Raw genomic sequence first — 22325 nt, 5'->3', positions numbered from 1 at the left:
TCCCACTTATGTTTTTTTCTTTAACGTTTTGTTTCGGTGTTTTGTTTTGCCTCGCTACATGTAGCAAGCTGCCAGAGAAGCCGTTGAAAAGCCACTCCGCTATTTAATCACCATGGCCGCGGTACTGCACGGCTTGAGAATCGACATTGCGAAACTCTCGCTGTCAAAAGCGAAAGGTCAGAAGCAGTTTTGGACCTTCCAAAACCTTCCCCCTCCCCCCCGTCTTGAAATCGGGCCTTCTCGCTGACATTTACCAGGCCTCTCTTCCACTGTGCGGGGAGGTAGAAGGTGGGGACAGCCACCGGGTGGAATGTATGGATCAGTTATTAGACGCCAAATTGCGACGTCCTCCTCATCGATTACCCCTCGAGAGAACACTGCGAATGTGCCAGACGTGGCTAGAATAGAGCAAAATGCGTCACTGTTGCCCAGCCAGGATGAAAAGACGGGCGCGATGGGTCATTTTCTGTACAGAACTTTCTACTATTTATTTGAGCCTTGGCTTTTTCCGCACCCACCTGTTGTTCTAAGCGACAAAATACTATATACAACCGCATCTTGCACTGTATCGTTACTCTTTGTATTTACGTTTTGGTCGCTTTGTTTCTTGCCTTGGCTTCTCTCTCATGCTAACCCACCCTTCGTCCCCATTCCTCCGCGTCCCTAATACAGCGGGAGCATCGACGCAGTCACCAACTGGGCGCGCCAAGGGTCTCTCTGGCCGGTTTCTCTGGGGCTTGCGTGCTGTGGAGTTGAGATGATGGCAGTCTCCATGCCGCGATATGACCAGGATCGGCTCGGCACCATTTTCCGCGCTTCACCCCGCCAATCAGACCTGCTGATCGTGGCGGGCACGGTGACGAACAAGATGGCCCCCGCGCTGCGGCTGGTATATGACCAGATGCCGGACCCGAAGTGGGTGATTAGCATGGGCAGCTGCGCGAATGGCGGCGGGTATTACCACTACAGCTACAGTGTGGTGCGAGGCGTGGATAGGCTTCTTCCAGTGGACCTGTTCCTCCCAGGTTGTCCTCCCACTGCTGAAGCTCTTCTGTATGCTATGGCTGTGCTTCGCAAGAAGTCCATTTCGAACACGAAGATAACGAGGATGTGGTATCGGAAGTAGATATTTTCGATTTTCGATTTTCGATTTTCGGGAGAATATCTTGTTTCACTATTGTAGATAGCAACAGGTCGGTTAGAGGCTTGGGGGCTATATCATTCACATCTCAACTCATTAAAAGTTTATTGTTTCCGCTTTTCAAACCAATGGTGAGAGGTTAAGTCCGAGATCAGCATCCTCGTTTGAGAGCACGTATGAGCAAGAATGATTAAGTATATTGAGGCTATTAACCGCCTGTACCTGTTTAGGACCCCGGACATCAAAATTACCACCTCAGGAGAAAGAGGATCTGTAAGATAATTGAAAAATGGTGGAAATGTGAAAGAAAACCACAAGTGAAGAGAAAAATCATCGTCCAGATCATATGTTATGGCGTCGTATTTCATCTGCGGCATATCACATCAACTCATAATAGATATTTCAGCATAACCCCTTTCCCTTCCAAACTACCCAGCAAAGCGTAACAGCCCCCTTGATCGCCGTAGCCAACCACAACGAGCTCGCCACGCCTGCCTCTTTTGATAGAAAGCCCGAAACCATCGCACCGACAAACAAGGCGCCAAACGATCCAATTCGCCGATTCCTGACCGTGTTAGGGTTGGCAAGCAGCCGCGGATCAATAAGCAAATCACATAGGACCGTCGTCAGCACAAGTGTAGGGATTTCATCTATTTTCAGAAGACGGGAGGTGATGATTTGCCCACCGGCCTGGAATGCTAATAGGGAGATGGGGATGATTTCCATCCAGGAAATGCCGCTGGAACCGTGCGCCGGTTTCTTTTTGACCATGTCCGTTTCCACGAGGATTGAAGCGATGAGGACAGCAAGGGTCTGAATTGTAAATGAGGTGATAAGGGTGGAACGGCGGAGGGGGTTGAGCAAGCGGGAACCATTTATGAAGAAGAGAATTCCGAGAAGGAAAGCGGCTATGGCTATTAGGCATTTGGGCCATCGAAGGCTGGAATCCCCCGAAATACCCAGAGCGAGGAAGACGATGTTCCCTGGTATTGAATTTTGAGCCGGGGGGGTTTATCAAAGTATGGGTTATAGATAGCTATCACATACCTGTCTGCATATTGGCAAAGCTACCCCACGCTCTGAATGCTAGGCTGTCAATCACTCCGCTGGAGAATGAACAAGCTAGCAAGAGCATGTCACTCCAAGCGGGATCGACTTCCTCCTTGAGGTGGTGAGAGAGTCTCCTGTGCCAAGGGAGTTTGGAAACGCAGTTCTCAACATCAACAAATGTGAAAGAAGAACTGCGTGAGAGATGGGGCAGGTCATTTTCACCTTTTCTCGATCTGGATAGTTCACGATCTTCCTGTGCGTTGGGAGAGGCAGCAGAAAATTGTACACTCAACTCCTTTGAGCTCATAGTGTGGGATACTGGGCATCTGATTTGGTTACCGTAGTTGGGCTTCATTCTGGAACTGGGGCAATGGCGATTTTATGTTAAGAACACAGGCTCCCACAAACCCTTCGAAGTCTTTCCTTGGGGGACAATAGCGTTATGACCCCTATTGCAATGAGTACGCATTAACTCATTCCTAGATTTCCATGCATATGCGGAAGATCCATTTTTGCCAACCCGAACATACCAGGGGATAAGCAAGGCAGAAATCTCATATGTGTACCTCTCCTCTTGGATGAAGAAAAAAATTTTTGTTTTTGATTTGCCTAAAGGCACAAATCAATTACGATCAAGCCCATGCCCCATGGTAAGGAAATGAGATTAGCCCGCCACAGAGAGGCTAGACCGGCGTGTTTTTCAATTGCTGAAAAGATCTGCACTGGAGGAATCGCATGCCAAGTGCTGGGCGATAACAGGACAATGTCATATATCAACAAAATCGAATAGAATCGAACAAAACCTGTAATGGGGACCTCGCGGATGATAACACACAAAAGTAAAAATCGTGATCTAAATCAGATTCAATAGGCATATAGAAGAACGAACAGGCAGGGAAACGACGCGGTCGACATACCATCCTGTTCCCAACGGAGGTGCTTTGATTGTTAGCACAAAAAGCTTCCGGCGGGCTTGGCGGGCTTGGCTCCGCTGCCAAGAAAAGCCCACGAGCGCGCCGCGAGTCCACAGCCCGGAATGTAAGGAGCCTATCGGAAAACGACAAGACTCAGCCTTTAGGTGGAGATAAGAACATACTGGTTTTCTTGCAAGGGGGGGAAAATGGCATTGGGCCGCATATCTGTGGTCCATCAACGCACGGATCTCGTTTCACCGCTGCGATTCTCAGGTGTCACCAAATATGGGCTATGGGAGGGGGGCAACGAGTGAGCTCAGTGGTTCAAGTAAGGTTCCCGCAGCCGAGCGGAAGGCTGGATAGAGGTAATATTTGGCATATTCCTCAGCGGCCAATAGGGGCAAGGCAAACATACCGACTGTGAATCTAGGTTCAGCCACTACCTGGAAAACAACTGTGAGAACATCGATCTCAGAGCAGCTAGGATCATACCACGTCATCTGGTCGAGCTACCGGATGACAATCCTCTTTGGCTCAGTTACTCATTGGCCAGGGGATGCTTCAGGAAGCTCAAGTGGTACAACGAACTCATGCCATCTTTGAAACGAGGCTGTGTTTGATCTGATCAAAGAGCCGCAGGACTGTCCCAGATGTCAGGCGGGGATAAAAGGCATAAATGTACCTATTGCAAGGGGATATGACCACCCGGTTCCGTCCGGCTTGCGGCATGATGCATCCCAACACTCGATATCTTCCGACACTGGCTGCTGTTAAAGGCAATGTAGAAGCGCTCAATGAACCACATGTTGGATATAACCGATCAGACAGTTCAAACTTGCAGCGAAGGGGCCCATCCCTGATCTGCATCACTGCCATGTGCGACCCCCCAAGCACATGGCATCCACATGATGGCCGTTCAACACTTTTGTGAAAACCAAAGGTGGCTTTAAAGAACATCCCAACGAAGCCAAAGATGCAGTCCCAGACAATTTTATGGATACCACCAGTTTGACCAGGAAGTATCAACCCAACGCTTCATGGTAAGGCATCAGCACAACAGAACGAAAACAAAATGGATATTCGATATCACTGGATAATAACAGATACATCCGTACACGAGCAGCCCTGAACAGAGAACGTGACCTCAGGCCGCAAATGCAGGCGGAGCAAAGCCTCCGTAGCCCGAGCGAATCCCGGAGGCAAGTCGAATCATAAAAATCAGTCAAAGCAAGAAAAATCAGACCATGGGTGAAAAACAATTCCGGATAAGATACTGCCGGTTTAATCACTATCGCTGCTGCTGCTACTCGAAGAGCTCGAACTCCCACCCTTTTTATGCTTGTACTTCTTATCCTTCTTCTTCCCGTGCTTATCTTTCTTCTTGTGCCTATCGGTGGGGTAAAAAAAAGGAGCGAATTAAATTTTCATCCATCAAACAAACCCCCAGCGGGATACATTTGTAAAATCAAAAGTTGATGAACGAGATGGTAAAAGCTTACTTCTTAACCGCATGAGACGCAGCATTTGCGCCAACTGCACCGACAACAGCTCCTCCTAACGTCCCCAGCATGCCACCCTGGAGCTTATGGCCGACAAATCCGCCAGCGGCACCGCCCAACAGGGTTGAGCCCAGGCCCCTCTCGCCGTCAGCGGGTCCTCCAGGACCACCGGGTGCGCTGTATGCCGGTGGAGGCTGATTTCCATAGTAGCCAGTACTCTCTCCACCGTGCTGCTGCGGAGGGTACGCACCGTAACCTTGGTCGCCGCGGGTATCAACTCCCTGCCCATGAGGTCCGGCGGGCCCCGGAGCGGGAGAGCCATACTGGGGTGCCTACAGTTAAGAGTTATTGGAATTAGAATAGTGCTTTGTGTGGATGTGGCTGAACTGGCAGTATTTCTTGTCTCTGCCGTTAAAATGGCTGATAGAAAGGTATTGGAACAGGTTCTTACATTTTGTTGCGCGGGTGGATAATAGCCTTGCTGTGGTGGGGGTTGCTGTCCATACTGGCCCTGCGCGTACTGGTCCGCAGGAGGATAGCCAGCGGGAGGATAGCCCTGAGGAGGGTAGCCTGCCTGTGATGGTTGTTGTCCATAGTATCCTGGTTGTCCTCCCTGAGGAGGGGCATTGTACTGGCCAGGAGGGGGACCTCCACCGGGATAATAGTTCGCCATGGGTACGTATATTTGCAGAAGAACGAGATGAACGGGGTATCAACGAGTGGTTTCAGCAACCCAAAGATGTCAGGTCTGAGATGGTACCAGGTTGAATGTTGTGGAAGCGATAATTCTCGCTGCCACCTGAAGGTTGGAGGACTGCGACTCTCTGCTTAGGAACCGCGTGGGGCGGGGTCAGCCAACCCGGGCACTCCGATACGGAGCTAACAAGGAGGACGAAAACGGGCGAAGATACTAGTCCACAGCAATCAGGCCGCAGTGGCTGACAGGCAGGTGACCCGCCTGTGAGCGTGAACGGGTAACGGGAGGATGCAATGGCGCGAGTTGGTGATTGACGATATGATAGGTTTTTTGACTAAGAGTCAATTTCCGCTCGATTCGGCAGGATTTTGTATGTCCCTCCATACCTCGAGAATAAACATATAAAAAGAACAACTTGATATTTCGTTTTCCATTCACCCATACATGGGAAATTTGAGACTAATATACCAGAGCCTATGAAGGTGTGGAACAAAAGCCCAACATTTCCAATGCGTATACCATCATCAGAGAATTCATTTTCTCTATGGATCATAAAACAGGGAGAGGCAGTTGATTTTTTTCTTTCGCGAAAATACATAAAAATCAAGAATGTTATGTCCACAAATAAATAGTATTAAATATAGACACTCCACTGCGTTGCTTCATCTTATTGCCCGTGCTCATGACCTGAACAACTAAACTCAGTTCATTTAGCGGGGTTATCGCTATCTCAAAGTAGGGATGTCTATCCCCAGATTCGGTGTGGAAAAATTCAGCATAATCTAACTATGCAGAAATCCCTCCCTCCCAAGATGATTAATTTTAACAAAAGAAGCTTGCTGAAGTAAAAGCCATACAGTAGCCACACCGAGGATACAACGGACACAATCCCATGATACCACGAAGGTGAAATAGAACGAACAATATAACCGTACAGAATGCATGAAGAAAAGGAGAGAAGGAAAAAGTATATTAAAAAAAAATGAACAGAAAAGCAGGCAGGACTCCAGCATGCCGGCTAAATAAACAGGTTTCCAGGTCGTAATATTTCGTTACCAGTCCTGCCCGCGATCCTTCATAAGGATTTCGATCGCAACATCCTCTGGTAGGGGATGCTCATTCAAATCTTTGATGCACTCCGTCAGGCCATCTGCTGCGTCGTCCACCTGTTTCTCAGTCCACCCTGTGCAAGCCATGACCATTCGCCGATAATTCTCGCCTAAGACGACGTTTTTCGACTTCAGACTCTCCACTTCTTTGCATATTTCAGCGTTGTGCTCGCGGTAACATCCAAGCTGGAATGTTAGGATTTCAATACTGGGGAGTGACTGGAGGAATGCAACTTGCTGGTCCGAAAACCCGCCTGTCGTTGAGATGTCAAAGTCATCCGGGAAAAGAGTATTAAATTGAGACATGTCGAACCCAAGAGCATCGTCAGCATTTCCAATACTTAAAATTTTCGCGTTAAACTGATCACCCTGGATCGACTTAAGGAGTGCAGTCAGTTCTTCTGATGAGCGCTCGAGGTTCTTTATTTGCCTATCAAGTTCGATGCGATCTCGGGCTCTCTGCTTCATATCATCTAATTGCTTTTGTTCAATCTGCCTAGCTTTCGCACTTTCCCGGATTTTATTGTGCCAGTGTTCGAATTCTTCTTGCTTCTTTCCTAAACCCGACGAAAGTTCATTATCGATGCTACTGAATGATTGTTCAACGAGGGATGAGACTTGGGAAATAGTTACTGCTCATCGGTTAGTTAAATATACGTATATATATATCAAGGTAGCATGAACACAATTAGGAAAGGTAGCACGAACAGTCAAGTAACTCTCGTCGAGTTTTAGAAAGCCGATTAGCAAACGATTCCGAATCCCCATTCTGCCCCGACAGGCCGCCATTGACCATGTCAACCCCGACTCCATAGTCTGCCGGGCGGAGTCCTGTATTATTCGCTATATGGGGATTTGCACCGACTTCGAGCAATTGGGGGACAAGAACAGTCCGCGCACGACCAGCCAAATTCAAGGCGGTATCGCCCTGGTCATCTTGAATGTTTACCATCTCAGACATAAACTTTCCAAGACCTATTACCCCAGCCGTTGGTTGATCGCTAGAGCCATTGGCAGATGCGTTGATGGACCCTGCAGGTCCGCCATAGCGCACAATAAACTCAAGCAGGGATTCTAGATAATGTTTTGCGGCAACATGCCCTCCACCGCCGGTCGCAGCCATCATGGCGATATGGTGAAGAACGGTACGCCCATGGTAGTCAACTATCTCAATGGTAGGACTTAATACGTGCAGTAACTTGGAAAAACTGCGATAATCGAGATTGTTCCTAGTTCCAACCGCCTTTTGCAGAGCCGTCTCTCCAGCACCATTCAAACGGTAAATGCTAACACCTTTGGCTTTGAGGGCATGGACTAAAGGCATCCGAGCAAGCATGGCAGCCCAATGTAAGGCACTGTTGTAGTATTTGTCCAAGGGAATCTCCAAATCCTCGGCAGATAGATTAAGAAAAGCAGGATGGTTAGAAAAATCCTTGGCACGTTTATCCAAGAATAAAGTCATGACAAGTTTCATTTTTTGGTACCTGTCTGGGGTGGTGGCAGCATGAAGATGATGAAGACCCCGTGCTGGCCCACCTGGCAACCCGGCCCCAGGATGCACTTGATAGAACGAGTCGTTTGGCTCAGTCGGCGACGGTTCAATCATAGAACTGTTAGGACCAATGACATTTGGCGACTGGAACGATCTTTCATGAGCAGATAGCGAGCGCATTCGTTTCCTAGGAGGTTCTAACGGTTCATCGGCATGTTCAAGAAGACCTGCCTGCTGACTATTTTGCATGTTGCTACCAAAGCCGCTGTCCGACGCAATGCTATGCAAGCTCTGCTGGCTTCCGGACTGAATCTGCGACTCTTGACTGCCCACCTGGGAAGATACCTTCATGCTTGAACGTCGGCCATCTGGTCCTTTCCCCAAGGGCGAATCGAACCGAGCCTTGTTTATCGCATTTACAGCACTAACGGCTGTGCGCGAAATGTTTTGGAAGTAAGTGCCCTGCTGGGTTTGACTCATTCCTTGCCCGTCCATTGTCCGGTAGAGCCGCTTTCTTTGCGCGGCCATCGCCTGCTCCTTGGTCGGAGTTTCCACAGCTCCGCGACCCGCTGGCCCAGTACCGTCCTGGCCCATGTCATACTCAAGAAGAGGGCGCAGGAGTTCAAGAACATGATAATGGCGGCACAGTTCAACACCTCTTTCATAATTGACCCAGGTTCCTTGGTATTTCCCATAGCCCCCTTGTACTTTCTCGTGCTCACCGGCGGCAACTTCTTTTTCCAGAGTCTTGGTTCTTCTTGCCTTCATCACTCCCGCAACTTTCAGAATTTGTGTCGCATTCAGCCATGAATCTGAACGCCGTCGCATAACGGCTACTCCGTTTACTTCCATCTCATACACCGATACATTGGAGTAAACAGCCTACATGCCACACGAATGAGTTTAGTTTTGCAATATCCGCATTACATAAGAAGGCATTATATAGAAAATGTTTCACATTAGAAACTGGGGGAATGGAGAGAGAGATTCCGTACTGTATATATCTGGGGCTTGTATTCTTCATACGGGATCACTTGGCCATATCCATTGGTATCATCATAAGCACCAAAGCTTGTCCTTTGCAAAGAATTGCGCGACGCCCCATTGTTAGGAAAGCTCATCGACATATTCGACTGCTGCGAGAGTCTGGGGGGAGGAGTCGCAGCTGGGGTCGACGCCACAGATTGGGAGGCGTTGTTGAAAGAGGCCACCTGGTTTTGCGACGACGCGCCATTGGAAGGGCCTAAGCTATCCCGCGAGAATGACATGAGGATACTTTATTCGGGTAACTTGGTAAATATCCAGTTGTCAAATTGAATCGGTCGATCTGTACTAGTAACTCTCGAGGGGGTTTCGGTTTCAAATCAGGAAGGTCAACACCGTGGGTAACAGGAGAAACTCGTTTTTAAAACAATGTCAACAGCCAACAATCACAACGTGTATATGTCATTGTGAGATATTCCATAGAATAATAACCAGGTCGGGGTTGACAATTGACATACAGACGGACTGAAAAGAGAGCGCGAAAGTCAAAAGACTGAGCCTGAAGCGCGCGTGGTCACGTTACATTCCACACAAAGCCCTTCTCCCGGTGAGAAAGATTGAAGAATATCTCAAGGAAAAAGACAGAGCGGGAAAAGTTCAACAACACCCAATTATAATAATGCCGCACTGATCACCACACCGCCGTCATCGCTACTAGTTCATTATTGTATAATATCCGGTCCGTATTCCACCCAAGCAGGTTTGTTGAGACGCGGGGTTGGGACTTGGATGTTCGCGTTGAGCCGCGTCGGATGACTCCGCGGTTTATCTTAGTCAGCAGTCCAGGCTCAATCTGAAATTTCCTGTTTGGAACTCCTTCATCTCTCGGCCTGAGCTTGTCATTCCCGTTCCCTTGCGACTTATAATCATGTCCCTACCGCCTCCCCAGACACCGCATTGGCGGCATGTCTACAGGGCCCTCTTGAGAGAATCTGGCTATCTTCCTGACCCCGTTGCTCGCCAGTATATGTCCAGCCATGTCCGTGAGAGTTATCGAGCGTACTGGCCACGAGTGATACCAAACTCTTATACAGGCCCTAATGGACAATTTTACCTAGAACGCCGGGCGAGAAAGCTCTTGTCGATTCTCTCCCGTGCAAATGAAGGATATATGAAACCCCTCGAACGCGTTCTTATGCTGTCGTACGGTCGAATCGGACGGCGCAGACACGTCCTGGCGCGACCCTTCTTCGTTCCCAATTCATCTGGGGACAAAACTCCTTTCAGGTTCATTCTGCCCCCAACATGTCCTCCTAGCTGGGAACCTATTCCTTCCCTATCTGCGTTGATGAAATCACAGATGGAGAACCGCCACCTGAGCGACGTCGACGCAACCCCAGTAATCCGCGAGATCCCGCAGCCAAAAAAGAGTATCTGGAATGGACATGTATCCAAGAGGAAAGTGCAGAAAGCTACTGAAAAGTGGTATAATATGGTTATAAAGAGTGTTCTACCACCTATTCCTGATCAGGAGTGGAACACCTTACATGGCCTAGTGGTCGGAAAGGAGCCATGGTCCCTGCCCAAGAGACGGAAGCGGCTAGACACGAATCATAAAGGGAGTGCTCTTGATGCGGAATTTTTAGTCTTCGGCCCTCAGAAGGACCGCACATTCGAGGCATATGTACGCGGGAGGCCACACAAAATTACCCGGAAGCTCATGACACCCATGTGGGAAAGAGTTCTGCTGGCCACTCCACGGATGACGCAAATTCCAGAAACGAATGATTGGATTGTTCGCTGGGGAGAGCCGGTTGTAAGCCCCATTTTCCGAACGTTAGATCCTGAGCTGGGAATCAACTCGTGGTTATTTGATGGTGTTGATAGAATAAATGGAGCCTTGCTAAAGCCTAAAGAGCCACAAACATGAGTTGCATTAGATTCAGCACCATGAAGAATAATCAGAATTATCACGACATATGTTCCGGTAGCCTACCGTCACTTAGTCTAGTCCCCAGACATTTGCGGCCTTCTTTGTTTGGCCACACTTGGACTATCTTGAGAGTATCTCAAACATACGAGGGCTGCCCAAATGTCGATACAGGTTGCCAGTGAAGGTTAGCGTCAACTATCATTCCTGAGAAGCTCATTACCCCTCGGTGCTTATGTTTCAAATTCGAACATAAACGTAGACTAACCCCGGCATATCTCCTTGACCACACCCAAGTTGATTTGTCTCAAATGTTCATGGCGTTTATCTCAAAACATATATAACTACCGCACTTATTACTACATGTAGCGGAGCTAAAAAAGTATAACGGCCCCATTGGGTACACGCAAAAAAAAAATGAATCTGTACCTAAAACATCCTCATGATTCCAATATAATAAATAAGACAAGGTATATTTCGTTTGCACTCACTCCGCCTACCCCGCAAAACTACCCACTCTCAAAACCGCTATTCAATTCATTCACATCTTTCAACTTTCCTCTTCAAAAACCCGCAAAAGCTCTCGAAAAGCACTGCATCAAACCCCTTCACCCACCGCACCGTCACCTCCACCTGCCGCTCCATATCCCCCCTTACAGACACCTTAAACCCAAACTCAGGCCCCCTGTCCTGTTCTTCTGTGATAAAATTGAGTAGTTTAGCATCATAATCTTTATTATCCTTCACACTATTGCCAGTAATAGCAATACTCGTAGTCGTCGACGCCTGCGCAGCCTCGATGGCTTGTTTTTTCTTCTGCCGGCGTGCATGTCTGGACCAGGCGTTGCACCTTGCGAATCCGAGACCAGTACATCTGCTCCTATTCCAGCGCCAGTAGATGTCCAATTCTGTAATGCTAGAGTTTACTACCTCGATAGCGCTAGACAGGGACGTTGACAGCGGGCAGTGGAATGTGAATTCAGGCGGGAACGGGAGGAGGTGTTTGGCGATGCTTTGACGGTGGGGTCTGGAGGGTCCCTGTGTGTTATTTTATGTGAGAGTTAGAATAACACGCGGGACGAGAGATTATCTGGAAAATTCCAGCCCTCGAAACAATTTCCCGAAAATCAAAGAAAAAGGAAAGGAAAGGAAAGGAAAGATTAAAAATTGAACATAAGATACAAGGCTGGTCAGGGAGAAGTCTCACAGTTCCAGGCCGGTAATCCATCCAAGACCAACCGATGGCCCATCGCCTCGTCTTACTTCCTTGAACGAATTCCGCCACCGCCCAATTCTCATTTCCCTCCTTGCGCAAAATGTCAAGTAGCGTGGCGACGCTGCTGAATTTCCCTACCATAGAGGTGTACCACTGTACGCGATTCCGCAGCTCGATACTCTCCCTGATCATGCGAGTGACGAACTCAACCTCGCCGCCGGGCGTGATCATTTCCACCTCTGCGCCAGTGCAGGCCTAATAATTTTATGCATGTTAGCTAATAAGCCATTTCTAAGTATTCAGTGCTCAGTGCCCAATTCTCACTAGTATAGGGGCCTGCAAGTTTCTTCATCAAAGTAGTTGTCTTGCAGGAAGTATGGATGAACCAGCACAAGATTAGCTAGAGTACTTACAGAGAAAGGAGGTCTCTGCTTCGCCTTAGCGGATGATATCAACTCGTCGCGGGATTGATAAAAGGGCGGGTTACACATAGTGAAGTCCAGTCTACTGTTCCTTTTTGTCGAGAAACAAACCATAAGCACGTAATTTCCAGGGACATATCTCCAAAAATTTGCAAACATAACAAAAGGGAGAAGCCTTACGATTCAGGGATATTGATAGTCTCCAGAGGAATCAACGCATTGGAAGTCGAGCTTTCGATAATCTGGATGCGAGAATCCAATTTGTTCCTCTGCACATTATCCCTTGCATATTTCAGGTTTTTTGCATCAATATCTTGATATGTCCCAAGCACGATTAGTAAAGTGAAAAATGCCAGCGGACGACAGGAGAAAAACGAGCATACCTGTAGCTGCGAATCTCCATTTTGGTCTCTGAGCGCATCCAAGCAGAGGGTAGATGCAACTAGCTCCAGTCCCGCTATCATTCATGGGATTGAAGTCCACCAGAGTCAGCAAAACAAACAAGAAATAGAATATATCCTCACATTGTATAAGATAACATGAACATGTATGCATAATTTATACCCCGGGAGTTAGTCAGGGGTCCTCACATATCAAGTCCAAAAACATCACGTTCCTGATCGTATCCATCAGAGTAGTCCGCAGAAGTGGAGTCAAGCAGGTCTTGCAGCCATAGAATATAGTTAAAGCTTCCGCAGCGATATAAGATAAAATGAATAGAACAATATTAGCATGTTATTGTCTCTTTCTGAGGCAATTGTCTCATGTAGCCAGATGAGACCTTCTAATCCATGAAAAACACACCGATTAGGAACCTGTTTTTCGGTCATGAAGTATCAGAGGATATCCTATTGAGACAGAGTGAGCCTTGCTTACAGGTGGACAAAGCCGATCGCTAGGTAAATCGAGATGCAGGCCGAAATCTCTTTTCAGCAGACTCTTTGTCAATTCCCTAGAAATTTAGATATCATCAGTACATGAATCTTCAGCCTGTATGTTCTATCGATGTACTTGGATGGCAGGGCTGGTGTACTGGACGGCGTCTGGATCGGTGAAGTCAAGTTGATTGTTTTGCTTCAGACTATTCATGTACCATATACAAGTTAGCTTTGAAAAATGTGGTTAATTCCATTCATTCATTTATCTATCTTCTGCTGGTGCCTAACAACTCACTGTTTGGCAAAGTTGGGGTACTGGAGAGCAAGGACAGCGAAGTCCACATCATGTTTATAGATGGTCCGTGCAGCGTCCATGACACGATGAAGCACGACTTGATTGTCCGTATATAATTCGAATATCCCATATAAGTTTGTTCGTCATTGGGTGTTTTCATAGGTAAATATAGGAGGAAAGGTTGGATTTATGGATGTTGGATTCAAGCAGGAACTGGGCGCGGGAAGAGTTGAAACAAACAACATACAACGGGAATTTTATTATCAACTCTTGAGCGTAAGAATTCTACATACTCATACAAAAGAGTATAAAATACTTGTATGTTCTTAAAAAAAAGAAAAAAGAAAAAAGAAAAAAGAAAAAGAAAAACTATTGAAAACTCGTTAGTGATCCACTTCACGCATCCTTTGGATCAAAGCTTAGCAATTGCTGTCAAAACTTTCAATCTTGCAGGAAGGTTTTACCACTACACCAAAAAGGATCTATCCCTAAAGTAGCCACCGATTCCTCAAGATATATATATATGCATGATTCACAATTGCTTCGTCAAGTTATATACTATTTTCAACCCGTTTCAATTGCCGTTGACATACGCCTGATGCCCCTTCGCGAATTTCACTTTCATATCCTGTCCACCATTTGGTCTCGCCGTAAGTGACTGCTTCTGATAAACGAGATCACCATAAACCAGATCTAGCGTCGTATACGAGGCAGTTTGGTTACTGTGCGGGTTGATCCCCAGCGCTTCGAACTCGAAGCTGCGCAGAACGACCAAGAGCACCATCCGCATCTCCATCATGGCTAGCTCCTGGCCGATGCAGCCCCGCGCACCGCGTTCGAAGGGTCGCCAAGCGTCTTTTGGGATTGTCTGTGTGAGGAAACGTTCCGGTTGGAACTCACAGGGCGAAGGGAATGATTCCGAATCGTAGTGCATTGCCAAGATACATATCATTATCAACTGGTCCGTGATTTGGAGCGGTTTGCCCTGATACATGATATTCATGCTGGAATCGATCAATAACAGTATTAGATCGTGGTGGTGAACACTTTTAAAACGTTGTGTCTATCTACCAAACAAAGGAAGCCAGGCAGAAGAAGAAAAAAAGAAAAAAACTCCATCTTACCTTTCATCACCCTTTGCCCGGGCGACGCTGCCAATAGGGAATAACCTCAATGTTTCTTTAATGATGGCGGTTGTGTAGTGAAGATCGTTGAGTTTCTCCGGGTTTGCTCTAATCATCTCAACAGTGCGGTTGAGATCTGGGCTAAACACAGAATCGTGCTCTTCACGAGCCTTCTTCAATACTTCAGGATTTTTGGAGAGCACCATAAAAATATACTGTGCGGACGGAGATATCAGTATTCATAATATTTGGCAAGGGGTTTAGCTGTTTTCAAAGTCTCAATCTTACCCCAAGGGTATGAGCTGTGGTTTCATGCCCAGCGGCCAAAAACGTTTTGATGCTACAGTCGTGTCAGTAAGGTCCTATCTCATTATGAGCGGAATGAAGATGTGAAATATAAAAAGAAAGATCATCATCATCGTCAGGATGGGGACAGGTGGGCGTTTACTTCGAAACAGCCATCTCCATAAAGTCGCTATCACCAGCGATGCCCGTTGGATTATCCAGTTTCTGGCGAAGAACCAAATCCATAATCGACCTTGACTTCTTGACGGACGACGCTTCTTCCCTTTTCATCTCGGCGAAACGCATGATAACCCTCTTCTCAATATACCGATTGACTTTCCACACCAGGATCCACTTGGGCACCATGCCTATCAGCCAGTTGCGGGTACTAAGCACACCATCGAACGCAAAGTCCAAACCGTTCTTAAAATTCCTGACGAGTTTCTTTCCATCCTCGCTGCGGAATGGGCTGTTGAACACGGCGCGCCCGATCACATTGAATGTCAGGTCGACGCTCAGATGCGCCATCGCAAAGGACTCCTGCGATTTTGCAAACTTGGCCAGGTTATCATGGTAGATCAGGACCTCGTCGAGCATCCCATCCGCTAACGTGCGGATATAGGCTGGCGCAAAGGCTGGCACGAAGGTAGAATGCAGGCCTTTCCATTTCGGTCCGTTTACGGATATGATCGAACTTTTCCCCAAAAAGGGGCTGAGGTACTGGCCCACGGCGGGGTCCTTGGGAAATGCTTGCTCCGTGGTGACTTGCGCAGCCAGCTCGGGCTTACATAGGACCACCATGGGATTCGCAAATGGCCAGAGGTCCAGGTAGTAGAGCTCCGGCAAATCATATTTACGCGAGAGAGAGATTAACATATGGTGAATATACGCATTTGTAGGGTAGGCCCGGTTGATCTTGTCAGCCTCGAGTAGGTGGCCAAACCAGAAGCTATGCGGCGGTTGGGGCTAATATATTATTCTCGTCAGGTCAATTACCTTGCAGTTGACTGGAACTTATTGCCAGGAAGCATTGCTGATAGGGGTTCGGTATATATGTATATATATATACATATATCTCAGACCTACTAAATGGCGACATGACAGTCGGGCATGGAGGAACCGTGACACGGTATAGGAAAATGTGGTCACAGCCCCAACAAGAAGCGCAATAGTTGTAAGATTGGGCGATATCAGAAGAGAAATCGGCATGGTTGGAAGGGCTGCTCAGCTCTGGAGGTCGTATGGAGAGAGATAGCTTGCTTGACCATGGAAAGAAGGAAACGTAGGAGGAGCAAAAACAAAAGCTCAAACGCCCTCCTTGTTGGAATTCGCTGAACTGTTAAGTACGTTCAGTACATGGAAATGAAATAATCAACAAAGAATTCATCCACAGGCGAACGAAATCAGGCCAGTGTTAATATTATTTAAGTTCACCTAGCCCTGGTCCCTGAATAGCAGCGCATTCTTCGTTCGAAACCCCCCGAGGAATTTGAGCCATTCACCGACCTCTCCCCAGCCGGAGACTTCGTCCAGCGCTGACGCTGCGGGCATTTACGCTACTGAGCTGGTAGGGAGTAGCCTCCGTTCGGCGCAAGCGTTGCCCCGATAAAGCCGTCGGGCGTGGCAGGGCCGTATAAAAATAGAAGTGCTTCCGCTTAACTCAAGAATGAACAATTCGCAACGCTAAAGAAAGTCTATCATTTATCGGATATAATACGCTGGTGTCGACTCCCAAGAACTTGAGAACCCTTGCTCCTTGCCCGCGAAATAGCAGATCAGGCAATTCCTGATAACTACGCTGCGAGTGTCGGGTTAGTTACATATATTAATTACTGCCTACATGTCAACTCTTTGATTTTGAGCTGCACTACTCCGTACACTGTATGGAATCGCAAAACCAACGGCTTGAAGTGGGTAATCAATCAGTGCGTCCTCACCATGGAGTAACGCTGGCCTGCTCATCTTCAGGTTTCCTCATTTGAGGCGATAAATTTAGATCTTTGCTTTGGTCGGGGCATTTATGCGGCCCGGTGACTCGGAATACCGCGATTTTCAGCAACGGAGATTTGTACTGCAACAGCTAGTCCTTGCTACAGTGGGGGGCATTAAGTTTGAACCCTTCCCACCCCCTGCGCGACTAAGATCATACTACAGTGCCTCGCAATAAGTTTGAAACTATTGAGACTTCTCATCAAAATCCACTAGTCCAAAAGTAGTTTAGTAGTTGCACTGTATATTGCAGAACTAGTTCTGCTTGATTAAATTACATCTGGAAATCAAATATTTCCACTCAATAAAGAAAACGTGTGAGGAAGGAGATAGAAAAAATGATAAAAAAGTAGAGAATGGTGTAGATGAGTGGAAAAATAGAGGTAAATGGATGCATTTGTGACACTATAACTACAATTAATTACTACAAGTTAAATTACTTTTGGACTAGTAGATTTTGATGAGAAGTCACAATAGTTTCAAACTTATTGCGAGGCACTGTAACTATATAATGTCAATATCCCCTACAGCGTATAGCGTAAGCTCACCTCACTAGCCTATATCCTTAGATTCAGCTGCTCTCCAGTTGCATTCCCCCGCTGCGTATTCGTAACGAGAGACTCCGCTATATCAGAATCCCCCTCTACTGAATCCATCTAAACTATATACATACTCGTGGTGCTGAACCTTGCTCCGCTCTGCAGTGACAGTTACCAATAAAAATGAGATAAGGAAGGGTCTCCAATATCCAACAAAATGAGATAATCTCCTTTTGAAGAGGTTGGGATTCGAACTCACTACCTTGACTCAGCAGTGGTGGCCTCAACACCAAGTGCCTACTTGAGAAAGCATTCCATGAACAGCGCCCCTTTGCTACCCTGAGAAAAGAGGTGGTTGTTAGATATTAAAGTACGTGCTATTGAGCAGCTAAGTTAGAAATTGTGACGCTTCTCGAAAGGCGGATTGATTGCTAACTCTAATAGACGACTCATATATCCATCGCCGTTGATGTTCATACATATAGGTAAAGAGTTTTGTCATACCCCAGGGGCTTGGGGGTTAGCACGGTGATGAAAATCATATCCTCTGTTATTGGATGTTCAATCTCCGAATAAAGTATGCTCCAGCCAAGCCCGCTAATCCTAGTCAATCCAGGTGTCAAAAGGGGTCATGCAAATAGCACCACCACGCCTTATTCCATGCTGTGAACTCCCGGAAGATACCGCTTCTCATTTTCTGCATCCCCAGGAAAAGGCGATCGCCTAACAATAGATTTCCCAAAGTATATCACATACACTCTTCGGGCGAACCCTTCACTGGTAGCGTTTATACTGAACAGTGATATCCCGCAAGTGGATATCTCCATGTCGCACGTTATACGCATATATTAATGATTCGGCATCGACTGTGGCCTTCATGATTATTTGGCGCTCCAACCGTGAAAAGTGTATCGGGCTCAGTTTACCCTATGGAGACGCCGCAGATTGGCTCAACGAGGATCAGCCTGACGAATCCAATCCAAGTAGTATCTTGGCAAAAATTTTTCCTTGTACTGTACGAAGGATCCTCTCAAAAGTTTTGATTAGAATTTAAGTTGTAATATTGTAACCGGCATTAAGTATTTCCATTCCATGTCTTAACAAGAGGCACAGCTGGCTTCTAAGGGGGGGAATGCCTGTGGCACCTGAATACACCACTACAGCTTAACTAAAGATAGCCTAAATCTCAAGGTGTTTGGCGATGAAGATCCTTCAGATGGGTAACAATATAACAGCTTAAATTCTTTTGAGAGGATCCTCCGTAATTTTGCCAGTGTCGGGTACGCTGCAGCTTCATGGGGAGTAGTCCTGATCAACGCAGAGAAAAAGGTCTGCGTCGTCTTGCTCATGATCAAAGTAAAGAGGAGCGTAGAATTTGGCCATCAAGGTCGCGTTTTCTGGTGTGCCCTGCGTTGTCAGTGGTCTTGCATTTGAAACATGAACGGGCACCCAGTTGAGCGTTTTGGTGGTTGCCGAATCTAATTGCCTCCGATATAGTCAAGTGGACAACCTGCGGTCCATCGGAGCCGGGTGAAGGAGGGTGGAGGAAACAAACATTCGAGAGGATGTTTCCATTCTCGCTCATGTACGGTATCGGGATCGAGCGCACAACTCCAGCGCATGGGAGCTAGAGGGTTGTGAGAGCGAGCTGTGAACTGCCGCCCTGAAGCGTAAGGCAAAGGAGGCTTGGAAATATTAAATCGGCAGCAAAAACTGGCACTCAAAGGATTGTCATGTTGCGATATGGGAGTGTGGAAGTTGTTGGATCGATAAAGTAGAGCAAGATTGATTACCAGTGAAATTTTTCAATGGGTAGGTAATACCACTGTTACTATAAGTATTCAGCTCTATGGCGACCCAGAGAGAGCTCCCATCCACGAAGAGTCCTGTTGTTCCCTGTATGAAAGGGTAGATTTGGATTATTCATTCAATTCAAAATGTAGGATCGCTGTTCTGCTTGTTTGTTTGATTGAACCCTTTTTTTTACCCCGGTATCATAAGATCGCGCTAATTTCAAACAATCCCATTCTCATAAATGTAGAAGTATGTAGTTAGAAAACAAAAGGCAGAGCAAAAAGGAAGGGAAAACAAATTGAACAATGTTATAAATGAACAGAATAGCAGATAATATGAACAATTAACTACATAGTACTCCGTAAGAGCAGAAACGATGGCCGAAAAGTAATTCCTCGCTAACTGCTTGATGAATAGCTAGAACTGAAGTTTATTTTTATTTTATTTTTTTTTATTTCATCCCTTTCGATAACAAGGATCACACTTATTCTGATGACAGAGCTTACACTGCCAGATAGCAAAAAAGGGACCAGACGTGCAATACGAGCAATTCCAGCTCAGGATACTCAGGTCACTTTGGATAATCGCCCATTGATGAGGGCAGGTCGAGTTGGCCATAGCAGTGATTGTGGGGATATGGAATGACGGAATACGCGAACAGATGTCTTTCAGGGGCTCCAGGAAGAGTTTTGACGGGCGCGTTTGCAGCCTTGGAATTATGATTGGGTTCAATGAGTCGCGACGAATTCTGGCTGGCAAACCGTTTGAGTTTTGCTAGATTACCGGCGGTGCGGTTTCTGGTGCAGCTTCAGCGGCTCAATAGGCCACACCAGCCTGGTTCGGTGGGTTGGCGGCCAGGCTGGGCACACGCTAGCTCATAAAACCTTTCCCAATCTTGATGGGTGCGCTCGCTGTCGTTGCGCCACTAAACCCAAGGCTTTGGTTGAGACTGAACAGGGGGGGAGGCCCCAATGGGATCGTCAGTGCGCAAGGAGAGCTTTTGAAATGCTCTTAAGGGCAAACTACTCTGTAGAAGTGCAAGAGAAGGAGGCAGAAACGGGTGGTAATCGTTTGATGGAATAATTCGATAAGGACGATCGTTGTACAGGTGGTACTAGCATTTATTGCCGTTGACGACTTGGTTCCCTGCAAATCCAGCTCGTGGCTCTTGAATTGGTTTTTCGGCTAAGACTTCGAATGTTTCCTGCAGCTTTGATGGGAGAATCGCTGAAGCGCAAAGTCGTACAGAACGATTAGCGGGAGGGATATCAGTTGGTTGTACCAAAAAAAGAGACTGTCTTCGATTGTGTTTCCAGAAACCAAGCGGACGGAACCTGCATGCAGATAAAGCGAATTTATTCCTCCTTTTGAACACCAAGGCGCTGACCCGATTTCATCGGTTGCTAAGAAATGTCCTAGAAAAGGTATGTGGAAGAGAAACGATTGACGGAGAAAGCAGCAGACAAGAATGCAAGAAGGAATATCTCTGGTAACACGGTCAGAATTGGGGACAATGAACCAGTTCCCAGGAGCAGGCGACAAGGTGAAGATAGAGAGGAACAGGAAATCCAGAAGGAAAGGCATCCATAGATAGATATAGGCCTCCGACGAATTCGGCGCAGCTGTCGGCGCCTGTAATTTCTGCCTTAATAAGAAAAGCGTCCGGCGGCGCCATCCATGGTTGATCTCGCCCACATACTTTTCTCGCAAGATTTGGTACCGCCATTATTGGCTTGCGACGGTGACCGCATGTGATGCCAATGAGGAGAGGCAAAAACAAGGGCCATCGGCCCGTAGTTGGCGGTATTCAGGACACTGTCTCTCTGCACGTCCACGAAGGAATGGATACATCAATAGTGCCGTGTTTCAAGCTTGGAGGCTTGAACCCACACACTAAACAGCCAGCAAACCCACAAACCAGAAGCCTGGGACCTGACCCTTGTTGACCCTTGGGGCCTGCAACTTGCAAAGAAGCCAGAATTCAACAGACGGCGGTGGCGGGCACGCAAGCTGCTAGGGGTCCTAGTGTGCACGCCGGGATGGCGCCAGAGTTAGTAATATTGATACGACAGCTTCGCGAGCGTTCCTTTTTCAGGCGTTCATTTCCAATTTCCCACAGCCATGCCGAAACCGGGAGCAACAGTGGGAGCTAGGTCGAATATGACGGGGACCGGCTGGCCTCCAAGGGCCCATGTAGCATTGAGCGGTGGAGGCTGAGACGGAAGAAGAGGACGACGGCTTGGTGTCGGTGTCGTTCATTTCTCCATATCGCAACCCTGGGGAACATCTGTGGGTATTCATCAGGCATCGAGCGACCATCAACAGGCTGCCTCTGTACTCCATACAGTGGTCATCGGCATGTTGCTGCCATTGCCTAGATCCCCATTCGCCAGGCGCTCTTCTGCACATGAGTAGCGCGATGTTTGCTTTTTCCGAATCGCTTGTTGCTTCCTGCTACGTATCAACGAACCCTGCCTGTCATGCCATCGCGATCGGTCCCTTGCGCATCGCATACCTGGATAACCCCAGGCAAGATACGGATTTCATGAACCGCTGTTCCAGTGGTATATCCACGTTTCATGTTGGAAACCAGATCTCGACTGTAACTGTTGGCTCCATGCTCCGCTAGATACGTAGGTACACTGACTCTTCTCCCCCTACAAGGCTGAATATACCCCATCGTGAAAACCTATATAATTTCTGGTCGAGGGAAACTAGACCTGGTCCTTTGCCATATGGCGGTACTCATGTGGCTGTTGCGCCTCCAAGATCGACATCGCAGAAAATTCCAACAGCCTGCCGTAGCTGAAAGGGAAAATTAGATTTATCACATAAGTCTAGTTCTCCCACCAAGCCAACGACAAATCTCCCTGGGAATTGGATAATCCTCGACCTTTGCAAGCCTCCTCAACTCCGTTCCTAGATTCGTGCAGTAACGGCAACCGCCACAGTATGTGGGATCCCCGG

General features: G+C 47.4%; 9 protein-coding genes across 9 annotated transcripts; 2 read left to right on the top strand and 7 right to left on the bottom strand.

Annotated features, from left to right (window-relative positions):
* Positions 1-112: 112 nt before the first annotated feature.
* Positions 113-1126, top strand: HCBG_01181 (NADH-ubiquinone oxidoreductase; the record flags this gene model as incomplete). Its single annotated transcript, XM_045428231.1, has 3 exons — positions 113-176; positions 258-468; positions 679-1126. The coding sequence occupies 3 exons, from the start codon at positions 113-115 to the stop codon at positions 1124-1126; spliced, it is 723 nt and encodes a 240-aa protein (XP_045292206.1).
* A 193-nt stretch (positions 1127-1319) lies between these two features.
* HCBG_01180 (DUF1275 domain-containing protein) lies at positions 1320-2546 on the bottom strand (the record flags this gene model as incomplete). The annotated part of the gene is made up of 2 exons (XM_045428230.1): positions 1320-2124; positions 2189-2546. The coding sequence occupies 2 exons, from the start codon at positions 2544-2546 to the stop codon at positions 1544-1546; spliced, it is 939 nt and encodes a 312-aa protein (XP_045292205.1).
* A 220-nt stretch (positions 2547-2766) lies between these two features.
* On the bottom strand, positions 2767-3760 carry HCBG_01179 (uncharacterized protein; the record flags this gene model as incomplete). The annotated part of the gene is made up of 2 exons (XM_045428229.1): positions 2767-3238; positions 3521-3760. 2 exons carry the CDS (start codon positions 3603-3605, stop codon positions 3045-3047), a joined length of 279 nt encoding a protein of 92 aa, XP_045292204.1.
* An 840-nt stretch (positions 3761-4600) lies between these two features.
* HCBG_01178 (uncharacterized protein) lies at positions 4601-5349 on the bottom strand (the record flags this gene model as incomplete). Its single annotated transcript, XM_045428228.1, has 2 exons — positions 4601-4936; positions 5056-5349. The coding sequence occupies 2 exons, from the start codon at positions 5275-5277 to the stop codon at positions 4601-4603; spliced, it is 558 nt and encodes a 185-aa protein (XP_045292203.1).
* A 1004-nt stretch (positions 5350-6353) lies between these two features.
* HCBG_01177 (uncharacterized protein) lies at positions 6354-9170 on the bottom strand (the record flags this gene model as incomplete). Its single annotated transcript, XM_045428227.1, has 3 exons — positions 6354-7042; positions 7119-8784; positions 8898-9170. The coding sequence occupies 3 exons, from the start codon at positions 9168-9170 to the stop codon at positions 6354-6356; spliced, it is 2628 nt and encodes an 875-aa protein (XP_045292202.1).
* Positions 9171-9814: 644 nt separating this feature from the next.
* Positions 9815-10816, top strand: HCBG_01176 (uncharacterized protein; the record flags this gene model as incomplete). Its single annotated transcript, XM_045428226.1, has 1 exon — positions 9815-10816. One exon carries the CDS (start codon positions 9815-9817, stop codon positions 10814-10816), a length of 1002 nt encoding a protein of 333 aa, XP_045292201.1.
* Positions 10817-11271: 455 nt separating this feature from the next.
* On the bottom strand, positions 11272-13707 carry HCBG_01175 (DUF890 domain-containing protein; the record flags this gene model as incomplete). Its single annotated transcript, XM_045428225.1, has 9 exons — positions 11272-11854; positions 12024-12287; positions 12446-12545; positions 12635-12767; positions 12838-12911; positions 13045-13143; positions 13259-13269; positions 13331-13406; positions 13628-13707. The coding sequence occupies 9 exons, from the start codon at positions 13705-13707 to the stop codon at positions 11354-11356; spliced, it is 1338 nt and encodes a 445-aa protein (XP_045292200.1).
* Positions 13708-14201: 494 nt separating this feature from the next.
* HCBG_01174 (uncharacterized protein) lies at positions 14202-16245 on the bottom strand (the record flags this gene model as incomplete). Its single annotated transcript, XM_045428224.1, has 6 exons — positions 14202-14631; positions 14752-14966; positions 15040-15091; positions 15200-15404; positions 15435-16002; positions 16123-16245. 6 exons carry the CDS (start codon positions 16243-16245, stop codon positions 14202-14204), a joined length of 1593 nt encoding a protein of 530 aa, XP_045292199.1.
* A 4227-nt stretch (positions 16246-20472) lies between these two features.
* On the bottom strand, positions 20473-21939 carry HCBG_01173 (uncharacterized protein; the record flags this gene model as incomplete). Its single annotated transcript, XM_045428223.1, has 6 exons — positions 20473-20692; positions 20746-20980; positions 21058-21181; positions 21476-21571; positions 21704-21805; positions 21829-21939. 6 exons carry the CDS (start codon positions 21937-21939, stop codon positions 20473-20475), a joined length of 888 nt encoding a protein of 295 aa, XP_045292198.1.
* Positions 21940-22325: the final 386 nt, after the last annotated feature.

Source organism: Histoplasma capsulatum (assembly GCF_000150115.1).
Source record: "Histoplasma capsulatum G186AR genomic scaffold supercont2.1, whole genome shotgun sequence".
NCBI lineage: Eukaryota > Fungi > Ascomycota > Eurotiomycetes > Onygenales > Ajellomycetaceae > Histoplasma > Histoplasma capsulatum.
Note: the sequence above shows the minus strand (reverse complement) of the source record. Positions and strands in the feature narration are given on the sequence as shown.